This window comes from Leuciscus leuciscus, assembly GCF_965113295.1.
Source record: "Leuciscus leuciscus genome assembly, chromosome: 10".
NCBI lineage: Eukaryota > Metazoa > Chordata > Actinopteri > Cypriniformes > Leuciscidae > Leuciscus > Leuciscus leuciscus.
The window spans coordinates 11,162,352-11,176,363 of NC_138734.1; the positions used below are offsets into that span (position 1 = coordinate 11,162,352).

Genomic DNA, 14,012 nt, shown 5'->3' on the forward strand with positions numbered 1-14,012 from the left:
AGGAGGAGGAGAAGGAGTTGGAGGAGACCATGACTGCTTGTATGTGAGTAAGCAGCCACACACATGCTGGTTGGCATGGACACACGACAACCAAATGGAAAAGAAAAATTCTAAAGGATTCCGCTCTCTTCCAGTCCATAATCAGGTAAGGAAAAGAAATTGACAAAGAAAGAGAAAGGGAGAGAAACAGAGAGAAAGAGACACTGGGTGTTTGCAGACTGATGAATGCGAGTAATCTCAACAGACAGGTGGATAGGTACATGCTTTGTGTGCTTGTGTAAAGGTCTGTTCACATGTGCATGATGCAGAACATTTTATGTGATCAATTGCACACACATGAAAGATGCAAAATATGCAGCGTTCAGGTGCATGTGCAATGTCTCCACTGCATATCACATATATGTTTAATTGCTAACAGGCTTCTGAGTCTTCAATAACAGGTCGGACTGTATTTGTGTGTAATAAAGTGCATGCATGCCTATGTCTGCTTGCAGGTCTTCTCTGTGGCTTTGCTGCTCCTGATGGTATCATGGTAACAGCTCACAGCATTATTAGAGCTCTCCTCCTGCTAGTCTGCTGTGCGGTCCTCTGCTCCTCTTTAGGTAAGTGTCTCTGACCTTGGCTCAATGCCCCACCTTCATGCCATCTGTGCCAGGGTGAAATCTCACAAAGCCTGTCATGCCCATAATTCAACCCAAAATTTAAAGAAAGAAACTGTAATTTATATATAAAATATAGACAATTTCTAAGAATAGATACATTTCATAGAATATTATCTTAGGACCATTAAGAGAAGAAAAAACATAGGCCTTACTTTTTATTTATAAAAAAAAAAGTGTTACAAGTGTGCTGATATCTCGGAACACTACTGTTCTAATCTTACTAGTAAATCTAGGGTAGGCAATTTCGCAGAGGCTAGCAATAGCAAGCTAGCTTTGAAAGCATGAGATCCCACCCTCCCTTCAGAGCATCTCTAAAGCCATGCCTCCTTTAAAACACATGAACTCACACAGCAGAGTCTGCAAAGCGTCACGAGAGACGGCGTTATTTTACCTCGTATCTCAAAGCACATAACATTACAATAATAATTAACAGAATTAGAAATCATTTCGACGTTAATAGTGTTGTGAGCAGGGTGCTCGGAGGTCTGCAAATACATACGTTACAGTAGGTCATCCTATTATTGCATATACATTTTTTGGTCCTGAGACTTCCACAGAAGATATGTACATTTTAAAATATTTAGACCACTTCTATTATTGAGTGCTATCAGAATGTGAAGAGACTTTCAACCAGTATAACATTTTTTTTTTTTTTTATGAAAAACATTGCCTACATTAGCTTTAATTAAAGGGATAGTTCACAAAAAAAAAAAAGGTCATCATTTACTCACCCTCGTAGTTTCCTGAAACTGTATGATGTAAAACAAATTTTGTTTATTTTTATTTTTGATCTGTTTTTTGGTTCATAAAATGGAAGGGAGTTGTTCCCAAAACGGTTTGGTTACAACACTTCAAAATATACACGCATTCTTCGAATAACCCACTTTAAAGTACGCTTTACAGAATTAAACATGAAAAACAGTGTCAGTGTCTCTTTCTTTTATAATTACAACTTTAAATTCTACTATAAAGTAGCTATCAGTTTTTAATCTTTTTTTTTCTTTTTGCCGATGTAAAGTGATGCCATGGATGACAGTGATCTCTGGCTGGCGTGATTGGCCAGAATCGATTATTCCAGAGCAACTTTAATAATATAATATAATATAATATAATGTAATGTTATGTAAAATAAAATAAAATAAAATAAAATAAAATAAAATAAAATAAAATAAAATAAAATAAAATAAAATAAAATAAAATAAAATAAAATAAAATTATATTATATTATATTATATTATATTATATTATATTATTTTGGGATAAAATGTGACCTGTGATTCAGTCGCTTGTCCATCACATCACATCTCTTCATCCAATTATTATTTACGAAAGCTCTCTCGCTCTGTGACCCTCTCTGTGATAGAGGTTCTCAGTGTCACTGATAAGATTACACTCCAAAATGGATTGTCTCCTGCTGGGGCTTGACAATCAAGACCAGACAGAGATGAAGACTTTTATGTTTATAGTATAAAATATCAGGTGCCATAAAACTGTAAAGAATGTGGCATGCTATATAAGAAGTCACAAAGGCCACAGATAATCCAACTGTTGGATTTAGTTGATTTCAAAATGTTATGTTATGCAAATGAACTGACAGCAGCTGAGAATAAGTTGTTTGTGAATTGAAGCCAAACTGATGATTTTAATGCACACACAGTGCATACAGATGTTATATTAGGCTGCAGGGCTCATATAGCTTTAGTAAAAACACTGTAGAAAGTGAAAATATAGGAAGGTATCTGACCCTTAAATTACTTTTGTTTGTGTAACCTAATGTAGTCATGTTGATTTAGTCATATTTAATAATATAATTCGAATACCACTTAGATTGTAGAACTGACCACCTAAAGCCTTGCATAATTATGCTTGTAGTGCATATGGGATACACGATTAATTGAGCATTGCAATTGCATTTGTCACGGTAATTTTTTTTGCATTTTAATTAGTAATGTTCAATTCAGTTCATGAATGTGTTGCAAAAATATTTTATTCTAAGATAAAATAGTAAAAAACACAACTATGTTCTTTGAAGATGTACATAAACAGAGTTTAGAGCAGAGATCAGATTCTGCCTGCAGTGATTCAGAGTGTTTTAATAAGTCATGGTCCACATGTTCACCCACACTGATTATCCCTTTATGAGTTTGTTCAGGTCAGTTGTAACAGTGTGACCTGAGGATTAATGCATTTTTTAATTAGTCTTATATTGATCAAGGGAGACCAGAACCACAGATATTGATCAATGGCAAAACAAGCTGAAACTGGAATACCATCTGTGGTTGTCTGTGGTTGCCTTACAGATTTATAAGGACAGAAACTGAGCTTTGGGGCAGAGATAAAATTGTAAAATCCAATCAATATCTAAATATGGAGCTGAATAATCGGCACAGATATGCATCAATCAATATAAGGTATTTGTGTCTTACCACATTTTTATTTTTATTTTTATTTTTTATGATAAATGCAGCACCAATGGTCAACAACCTCATTTTAGACAGAAATGAGAAAAATGACACTTGCAGTGTTTTATGGATTCTGGGTCAAAACATTCCCTTGAGTCTCAGTGAGGCTAGATGATTTATTCGGTCTTATATTACATCCAGCTTTAGATGTGCAAAAAAATTAATTCCAGCAGGCTACCAAATATTATATACGGTTTAGATTTAAAACAGCCCGGTGAGTGTAGTATACTTATACTATATACTATACAACTTTAACATCATAGGATGTCCTGTTACTTTATCCGCTACAGTAAAAGACCTGGGTGTTATACTCGATTGCAACCTGTCTTTTGAAAATCATATTTCATATGTTACAAAAACAGCCTTTTTCCACCTTAGAAACATTGCTAAGCTACGTAATATGCTATCAGTTTCTGATGCAGAAAAGTTAGTTCATGCATTCATGACCTCGAGACTGGATTACTGTAATGCCTTATTAGCTGGTTGTCCTGCATCCTCAATAAACAAGCTACAGTTAGTCCAAAATGCCGCCGCTAGAGTTCTTACGAGATCAAGAAAATATGATCATATAACACCGATTTTATCATCACTACATTGGTTACCTATAAAGTTCCGTATTAATTACAAGGTATTGCTACTGACTTATAAAGCCCTAAACGGCTTAGCTCCAGTCTATTTAACGGATCTTCTATCGCCCTATAATCCATCGCGCTCTTTAAGATCACTAAATTCAAGGCTTTTGGTCATACCTAGGATATTCAGAACCACCAAAGGAGGGAGAGCATTTTCAAATTTGGCTCCAAAACTCTGGAATAGTCTTCCTGATACTGTTCGTTGCTCAGACTCGCTCTCCCAGTTTAAAACTAGATTAAAGTCGCATCTCTTCAGCCAGGCATTCATATAATCCTATAGTTCAAACTACAATCCGGCCTCTAGCTCATAAATGCCAGAGGAGAACTGGCCCCCGACTGAGCCTGGGTTCTCCCAAGGTTTTTTTTCTCCATTAGGTCACCTGATGGAGTTTTAGGACACCATTAGGTCACTTGATGGAGTTTTTCGGTTCCTTGCCACTGTTGCCTTTGGCTTGCTCAGTTGGGGATATTTTGGGGATATTTAATTTAATTTTATCAATCAATAAATTCCTCTTGAAATAAACTTTGTTGTATTATTTAAATTTAATACTGTGAAGCTGCTTTGATACAATCTGTATTGTGAAAAGCGCTATACAAATAAACTTGACTTGACTTGACTATATATAGTAATGTGAAAAAAGCCAGCAGATTAAACGTAGATATGAATATGGTGTTATTAGTTTATCAACATGCTTATGGCAAACTAGTTTGACATCAAATGTACTTCAATTAGGCACATGAAGGGTATTTGTCTGATGCATAGAATTACTGCAAATTTAAAACATTTTAAATCAGTCCTGTTTGAACTTCCATTTTAGTTAGGATGCTTCCTTTGGATACAACTTCCTAAAACAGTAGACAGCTCACTAGGTTTTGGAACATAAAGTAGCTTGACATTCCACTTTGAAGAATATCCCTCGCACCAGCGATGGTAACACAGCCCAGATCATCTAAACCAGTTTCACATTCAGAGATTCATAAATCTCCATTCATAACTCTATCTGCCCTCACAGACAAGGACACATGTTTAGCAAATCATGTTTCCCTTAGTGACTAAGACTTTGGAGGCCTTGAGAGGCAAATCTGATCAGGATATAGGCATGATAGCAGCAGCTGCTGGAGATCCAATAACAATGCCAAATGAGCTTCATTCGAGTTCATCAAGTATACACTGCAAGTCATTTTTAAAACAGCTTTGAAAGGCTCAAGATATTCACTGATATCCCATAATTTCATTAAGAATTTATTCTATTGGACTGAATTTGTATATGACACCAAAAGGTGCAGGTGCAAGCTTGTTACAAAGCCTATGTGAGATGAATATGTTCATTGACAAAGTGTCAACCAAATTGTCACACCTTCTATAAGCCTGTGTGGTCTTTGAATCTGAGACTGTTGCCATCTAATTACTGTTGTTTAGTGTCCCAGTACCTCCTGATTGAATGGAAGAGAGATTAACATGAAGTTGTTGTTTTCTTGTAGGGCCTCCTGTGCTGTCTTCCTATGCCAAGACAGAAGACAAGTTGTTTAAACATCTCTTCAGCAACTACCAGAAATGGGTGAGACCAGTGGAGGATCTAAATGGAACGGTGCAGGTGAAATTTGGCCTGGCAATCTCCCAGCTGGTGGATGTGGTGAGAATTAGTCCTTCTGAAATAGCATTCTCCTCCTTTAGGCAAAATGTTACCCTACAATAAAGATTACATTTTTAAATATATACATTAGGCAATTCTCTATCATTAAAATAGTTCAGGAATTTATTTATTGTTAATCTTTATGTTCTGTTTGGAGTCAGTAGCAAAAAGAGTTAGATTAACTGGGGTTAGTAAATAATCCATAATATCTGTCATGTACAACATTGGGGTATCTGGGGCATAAAGAACATAAAAATCAATCTCAGCAGAACATGAAGGCACATAGAATAACACAGATATAATATCAGATTTTTTGTTGGTTAGGATGAGAAGAACCAGCTGATGACGACCAATGTATGGATAAAACAGGTAAAGCAGGACTTAAGAACCCAATGAGGTTTATCTGATTAATATGAAATATACTTTTTCTTTATTTTGCCTTCATATTGTCTGCATTTTGATAGTAGTTAACTTTTTGATAAATTCAATTTTAACTATGGCCAATGTGTCCAATTGCTTTCTTTACGGTTTTATTTGGTGATCAGCTTTGCTGATAAATCAATGTCTCTCTGCATTCAGGAGTGGACAGACATGAAGCTCCGATGGAATCCGGATCACTACCTGGGCATCACTTCTATTAGAGTTCCCTCAGACTCCATCTGGAGACCCGACATCGTGCTCTATGACAAGTACGTGTATGAGTCTGAAAGGAAACCAGAGAGGGGCTGAACAGTATGTTTAACATTTCTGTTAGAGCCATAAATAACAATAAAAGTCTAATAACATTTTTGTGATATTTTATATTTTAATACACACATATTTTGAATGTTTATACTGTGACTTTAGTGAATTTCATATAGTTATAATCCTCCCTGTTTTGTCTAGGGGTAGGAGAGGATGTAACAATTATTGGAAATAATAAAAATAAATAAATATAATGAAAAAGATGGACAGTAACTTCAATCCTCTGATCCAGAAAAGAAGCAGAACAACAAAATGCAGTCCTGTTTCACATGAACATACTATGTACTTACTGTGGTAATGAGACTAACTGGGTAATAACCCAAAATTAAACAAATAACACTTGACTTTAATCAAACTCAAAGGTAGCAAAAAGAAAGCAAATAAATAAACAACACAGTCTTATATCGCTCCCTGTCTAACATAGACATTGGCAAATTTCAGATTCAAAGAAAATGGCACCCTCTTCCTACAGCTTCCAAATTCATAATTAAAAAAAAGTATTCACATAAAACTAAGAGTAGAATAAAATAACAATATTCACATAAGGGAAGAGCTCACTCAGCATTCCCCATGCTCACTGTAGCAGGTACAAATCAATAACAAAAGTGAAAAAGGGAGGACCGCACTCTGGTCGAACATGTTTACACAAAAGAGAATTCACTAATTCATATACAATCCGTGTATCATTCGTTCAGTCGTTTTTTATTTAATATTGAAAGTATAAGAATGAGAAAACAGTCCCTTTTTCGATTTTTCATTTTTCCCCAAAAAACGAAAAACAAGAATTCAGCTTGATTTGTCATTTTTCGTTCTGAGGTAGAACAAATAATAAACAGCTTGAATATTCGATTTCTACACATGGGCGGGAATGAAACGCCCCTTTCCTCTGATTTGTCAGCCGAAGATTTTCCTCAGTTCTGCACTGCAGAATAAGAGTCCTCCGTTGTGCAGATTCTTAATGCGTTTATTGCAACTAGGCTACATTTCATCTTTTTTTCATCAAACAACCAGACACAGGGCTTTCTTCTGTGTAGATATAAATTCACCTACGCTTTGCATCAGCTGGGTATGCAGGGTAAATGACGGCTGTTAAGCCTACCATGGTCGCCTCACCCAGTAATTTTTTTTTTTTTTTTTTTTTAATAAATGAAGATATAAATCAATATAATTAGTTGTAAATTAAATATTTTGAACACTAATACACAAAGAAAAGAATAATGCATTGACAATAGGCCTATTTTAACGTAAACGCATGAACTGTCATTCAGACTGACTATCTAACAACCGGAGAACAGAGAACAACAGAGATATTAAAATACATACTCTTCTGAGTTTTATTATGTAGGCCTTGTGTTTTATTAAAATGTATTAATTTATATCTCAAAGATGTGCGTGCAGCGCACGGTCATGTTGAGAGGGAAACAAACGCATTTTATTATTAGCCTATTCAGAAATAGTGTAAAAGACCGTAAATAAAATACAACATTAACATTATAAACACTATTAATAACATATAGGCTATGTCTATGCGTATTTTACTTCCCCTTACTGTAGCCTATGTCAAATCCTTAAATGAATGGTATTCAGAAAACAACAAGAATGAAAAATAAGTAGCCCGTATAATAAAAATATAGCCTAACCTAATAACTTATAATAATAGCCTATTATGTCCTTTATTGAAACTGAAACTGTACGGACATTGGTTTCGCGCATCTCTCATTCGGTCCAAGGTTTCCATATTTGCAATGTAACATTTGGATGCTAACTAGTAATGTAAAGAAGGCTTCGTACTTCAGTCGAGTCCCAATATACACGTATGCTAAATCATCATCTTCACAGCAAGGGAAATGAGTTTGGAATAACAGCAAGTAGGACTGTGCAGCACAGCCTTTATATTGTACAAAAGACCAATTAAATTAAGCAGAATCATTTTTATATATTTGGTTGACTGTGTTTTATTTTAATAATGAATAGGCTGCGATGTCAAGTTAGCAATGCCAGAAGTGAACTGATAATAGCCTAGATGTTGTGTGAGCGAGCAATGCGCCAGCACCATCACTTGGAAGTGCGTATCTATAGCACAAATGATAATATCTCGTATCATTTATACGCCAAAACGAGTTTTAGCGTAAATATGGTACGCAGTTTTCGCGTGTATATGATACGCACTTTATGGCGCTTAATATGCACGCCCTCCTCACCCCTAATCCTACCCAAGGGGTTTGCAGTGCGTATCATTTGAACGCTTAAACTCGTTTTGGCGTATAAATTATACGAGAATTATCATTCGTGCTATAGATACGCACTTTTATGAGATTGTGTTGGATTTGTTGCTCAGCAGGGGAAATAACTTAATATTCTGTCGTTTAATACTCTGTCATTCGAAGCAGTAAAATGTTTATTTTTATCTGTGTACATTCAAAATGACTACAAATGACCTTTAAAAAATAAAGAAAACAACATGATGCGCTGCGTCTCAAACTCCTTGAACATCTTTCTGGCGCACACCAAAAATGAACCAAAATAGAGTGAATAGCCTTCTGACGCGCCTACTTTTGAAAGTCAACATTTAGATTATTTTAAGTAAAATGCATTATATAGTCACTTAGGATTAAAACACAGCGTGGTTCATGATAAATAAAAATAAAAAAGTAAAAAAAACGTGACTTTACAGTTCGGAAAATAGCAAACCCCTGGCACTTGAGAACTCTGGTCTACACAGAAGAAAGCCCTGTCTAGTCTATTCCCCAGTACGGGTTGTGTTGAGCCATTCGTTAGTCTGGTTGATGGAAAAAATATGAAAAAGTTGCAATAAACACGTTAAGAATCTGCACAACGGAGGACTCTTATTCTGCAGTGCAGAACTGAGGAAGAACTGATGACGGGACAGTTTGATCTTCGGCTGACAAATCAGAGGAAAGGGGCGTTTCATTCCCGCCCATGTGTAGAAATCGAATATCAAGCTGTTTATTAATTTTGCTACCTCAGAACGAAAAACGAAAACTAAAGCTGAATTCTTGTTTTTCGTTTTTTGGGAAAAAATGAAAAATCAAAAAAGGAACTGTTTTCTAATTTTTCTACTTTCAATATTAAATCAAAAAACGACTGAACGAATGATACACGGATTCTGTTGTCACATTTTGGTTTTGTTTCATGTTCTTGTTTCATGTCTGTCATGTTATCCCTGTTCTAGTCATGTGATCCTGCCATGTGTTCTGTGTTGTCATTGGTTCATTGTTTCATTGTTCACAGGTGTCCCTTGTGTAGTCATTAGTCTTGTGTATTTAAGCCCTCATGTTTGCTACTGTATGTGTCTTTAAGTATTGTTTCCTGTTTGGTAAGTGTCCGCGTGTCCAAATTGCACTTGGATTCTCAACAAGCTCGCCTTCAGTGGACTAACTTTACAGAATACTTTACCTAAAATTAACCCAGCAGTTGCCCTCCTATGCCTACGTCAAGGTAACAGGACTATTGAGGACTATATTTTTGGGAATTTCTGGAAATATCTTACCAAGTGGATTTTAAGGACGTTGCCCTTAAGGACATCTTTCAAATGGGGCTAAACGAACCAGTTCAGTCTCGATTGCCAGGGGGAAAAATTAATTTTTCCCTGGCCCAATTCATTTACTATGCCCTTCTGTTGAGCAGTTCATTTACTGTGGGTTTTGCGGATGAGGAAACCCGCAAACCCGCAATATCCAGTAAACCTTAGCCACTTCACGTCATGCCTGCCAAGTCTGACTCTCTTCACGTCATGCTTGCCGAGACTGAGCCTCTTCACGTCATGCTTGCCGATCCTGAGCCTCTTCACGTCATGCCTGCCAAACCTAAGCTTCTTCACGTCATGCCTGCCAAACCTGAGCTTCACGTCATGCTTGCCGAACCTGAGCTTCTTCAGGTCATGCCTGCCAAACCTGAGCTTCACGTCATGCCTGCCAAGCTAGGTGTCCCTTGTCTAGTCAGTAGTCTTCTGTATTTAAGCCCTCATGCTTGCCATGTGTCTTTAAGTATTGTTTCCTGTATCCACTGTTTGGTAAGCGTCATGTTCATGCCACACCGTTCTTTTGTTTTCGGTTTGATCACGTTTTTGTGAATAAACTGCACTTGGGTTCTCAAGCTCGCCTTCAGTGGACTTACTTTACACCTGTACACTCTCAGCTAGAACTCCATTAGCAGCCTGCGAGAGGGAGTGAAAAGAGCAAGCACACAACACACAACATGTCCAATAAGGAAGTATTACACTCCCCAGATCACGCACATATAACATACGTCCACAGGACGTAAAAATACATAACGTATGTGAGTAGGGTCAAATTTTTTTTTTTTTTTTTTTTTTTTTATCTGAAGAAAACGGAAGGGGTTTGGTGCAAGACCGTGGAATTTGTTAAAATCAGATTTAATTTAAAGCTTGATCTTATGTGTAAAAAGTTCTTAAGTTTGATTTCTGAAAATCGAACTGAACTGTTACATTGCGAGTTTATGGACCCCGGTGGAAATGGAGAATGGAAAATGCTTTCGACTCCATTATAAGTTCTATAGGTCAATATTAATGTTTCCAACTTTTTTTTTTTTTTTTTACTCTCAAATGACTTAATTCTCACTAAATTTGGACTCTGTATCTCATTACTGAATGTTTCTCACCTGCAGTGCAGATGGTAATTTTGAGGCTACAGTGACAAAAGCAGTGGTGAGATATGATGGTACTATCTCCTGGACCCCTCCTGCCAACTATAAATCTGCCTGCACCATCGACGTGACATTTTTCCCCTTTGACCTTCAAAACTGCTCCATGAAGTTTGGCTCCTGGACCTACGATGGTTCCCAGGTATGTTTTTATCTATTATTAGAGGCATTAAAACTAGTGTTTGCTTGTTGAAAGGAATAGTTAACACAAATTAATTCTGAAAATTATTTACTTTTTAAAAACCTTTATTATTTACCTATCTATTGTCAGTTCATAGTGACTATTAAAAGTAGCTAATATGACTTGTGTTCTATATTCCATGTCTTCTGACACCATATGATAGTTTCTGTGTTTAACATTTGGATATTTATATAACAACTGCATAATATTCTTTTTTTTTAAGGTGGACATTCTCCTTGAGGATGTCCAAGTGGACAAACGTGACTATTTTGACAACGGTGAATGGGAGATTGTGACGGCCACAGGTAGCCGGGGTTTGAGAAGCGATGGGACATTTTTCTATCCATCCATCACCTACTCCTTTATTATCCGACGTCTTCCACTTTTCTACACACTCTTCCTCATCATTCCCTGCATTGGATTGTCTTTCCTGACCGTACTGGTGTTTTATCTCCCATCTAATGGAGGAGAGAAAATCTCCCTCTGCACGTCTGTCCTCGTCTCCCTTACTGTCTTCCTTCTGGTGATAGAAGAGATCATCCCTTCCTCCTCAAAGGTGGTAGTCCTTGTAAAAATTCAAAGCTATTTTTTTTTTTTTTTTAACAAAGCTTTTATCATTTCATTTTTGTCTTTCTATTTTGTAATGCAATTTTTGTTGGAGATAAAAAAAAAAAAATGTTTGTACCTTTTAAATTACTAGATTTTATCAATGAATAATATATTTAAGCACAAACCTCACATTATTTCAACCTAAATTCAAAATAATTATTTAATACATGCATAAACCAGCTCAAATTAGCTCAAAAATCTCACATAGGGTCAATTTGGGTGTCTCTGACGACCTCTATATAACATGATATTTCATGACTCTTGCCATTAGATGACCTCATAGCAATATATGGAGCAAATTAGTTGTTCTGCTGGGTGCTAAAGTCAGTTCTTGAGTTTATCTCTTCAGTATACATTCAGATACACATGTAGACATTATAAAATAATTTTTGGTAAGGTTTTTGCATTTATAGTTTTAATTTTGAGCATTCTTTTTAGGTTTTTCTATGTATGCTATTACTGAAGCATTCTTCGCATTCCATTTATTCCTCCTAAGGGGGTTGAATTGACCCTCGAGGGAAGGATTTGTTACTTTTTTTTATTACAACAAAAACTCCTAATCCGAATCCAGTATTTTTTTTGTGTGTATTCGTGGTTCAAGTGCGACAAAAGTCCTTAAGTCTTGGACCCCTCCAATGAACACTCAACCACAATTTTTCGGGTCAAAGTGACACGAGGGAAGGATTAAAACATCTAAAACACTAGGTGGGTCCCTAGGACTGGAGCTGAAAAAAAGAAAGAAAAAACAACCCTGCTTTACGGTATTAAATTACCATACATAAAATGTTATATTATTACAATATTTTTATTTTGTTTTTTAAACGCATATTGAGATCATTTCCAATGATTTTTATGTTTACTTTCAATTCTTTCATTCTCATTTTTAAATAGCTCTGCAATTGTCAAATGACTTATTTTTTCTGCTATGTTGTTTTCTGTCCCAGGTGATTCCTCTCATTGGAGAATATTTGGTTTTCACTATGATCTTTGTGACCCTTTCCATTGTCATCACCGTCTTTGCCATTAACATCCATCATCGCTCCTCATCTACTCATCACAGCATGGCACCCTGGGTCCGCCGTATCTTTCTGCACCACCTGCCTAAACTGCTGTGCATGCGCAGCCATGTGGACCGCTACGCCACCACCGCAGCGAGGCAGAGAGCAGACAGGACTGGAAGAGGAGGGCTGGGGTATGAGAAGAGTTTAGGCCATGATACCACTCTGCTCAGTGCAGAACACAGTCTGCGGGCAGCCTTAGAATCTATACACTACATCACGCTTCATGTGGTGAAGGAGAATGAAGTAAGAGAGGTAAGCGTCTCACTTTAGATTCCCAGGCATGATGTGTTTTTATTTTTTTTTGGTCTAATGTAATGCCTCTTTTTAGGTTGTTCAGGACTGGAAGTTTGTGGCTCGGGTCCTGGACCGGGTTTTCCTGTGGGCATTTCTCTTAGTATCACTGCTTGGCTCTGCTCTCCTTTTTATCCCTGTCATTTATAAATGGGCCAATATCATTGTTCCCCGCTATGCTGGAAGTACCAGCTAAAACACATGAATGTATAAAATTACTAAATCTTTTGCTTGGATAAAGTTTTCGCATTATTGTTATTTATTATTGTAGTCTTCAAAACATCTATGCAACTTCGAGCGCTGTCATTTATGCTGTAACATGCTGCATCACATTTATTGTTATATGCTGATTTCATTACAATAAAATTTACAATAAATAAATTCTTCTGAGAAAATTAACAAAAAATATAGATTACTCATCTTGAACTCATGGGCGTGTACATTTTTTTTTTTTTTTTGTCCAGTTAAATGCTCTCTGGTATGAGAATGCCCCTCCCCCTTATATCATCTGCTACATAGCAATATTAAGCAGCTAAGCATTTTTTTTTTTTTTTTTTTTTTTTTTTTTGGGGGGGATGGGATGTTAGCTAAAAGCTTGTGGCAATTTAACACTTGTTAAATAGCCTAGCCCTTACCCTTAAATGAGATTTTTGTCTTTCTCAGGTTTAATTTTTTTAAATCATTTTGCCTGTTATTGTCAACTACATAAATTTGGGCAAATGTGTGTTTTATTTTTTTTATTTTATTGGAATATTGGTATTTATTAGAAAATTTATTTTGGATGCAAAATAGTTACACTTAGGACCTTAAAGGGTTAGTAGGACCAAAATGAAAATTCTGTCTGTAATTACCCACCCTCATGTTGTTCCAACCCCGTAAGACTTTCGCTCATCTTCGGAACACAAATTAAGATATTTTTGATTAAATCTGAGAGCTTTCTGACTCCTTAGGCTTCTAGGCAATTTCATTCTGCCGGTCCAGAAAAGTTAGTAAACCCATTGGGTAACACTTTATTTTACGGTGCCCTTGATACAGAGTAATTACTTAATTAGG

At 36.3% G+C, this 14,012-nt stretch overlaps 1 protein-coding gene across 3 annotated transcripts; it reads left to right on the top strand.

The window, feature by feature from the left end:
- Positions 1-13,335, top strand: chrna5 (cholinergic receptor, nicotinic, alpha 5). 3 transcript variants are annotated; one of them, XM_082183179.1, is made up of 9 exons: positions 1-145; positions 495-602; positions 5,239-5,390; positions 5,715-5,759; positions 5,970-6,079; positions 10,782-10,959; positions 11,222-11,554; positions 12,552-12,920; positions 12,997-13,335. In XM_082183179.1, exons 2-9 carry the CDS (start codon positions 530-532, stop codon positions 13,153-13,155), a joined length of 1,419 nt encoding a protein of 472 aa, XP_082039305.1. In that variant the 5' UTR covers positions 1-145; positions 495-529; the 3' UTR covers positions 13,156-13,335. The 3 variants fall into 3 exon arrangements, with proteins under 3 accessions (XP_082039305.1, XP_082039306.1, XP_082039307.1); XM_082183180.1 differs by lacking the exon at positions 1-145 and having other exon boundaries at positions 544-602; positions 2,963-5,390; XM_082183181.1 differs by lacking the exons at positions 1-145; positions 495-602 and adding an exon at positions 2,724-3,073.
- The last annotated feature ends 677 nt before the right edge of the window (positions 13,336-14,012 follow it).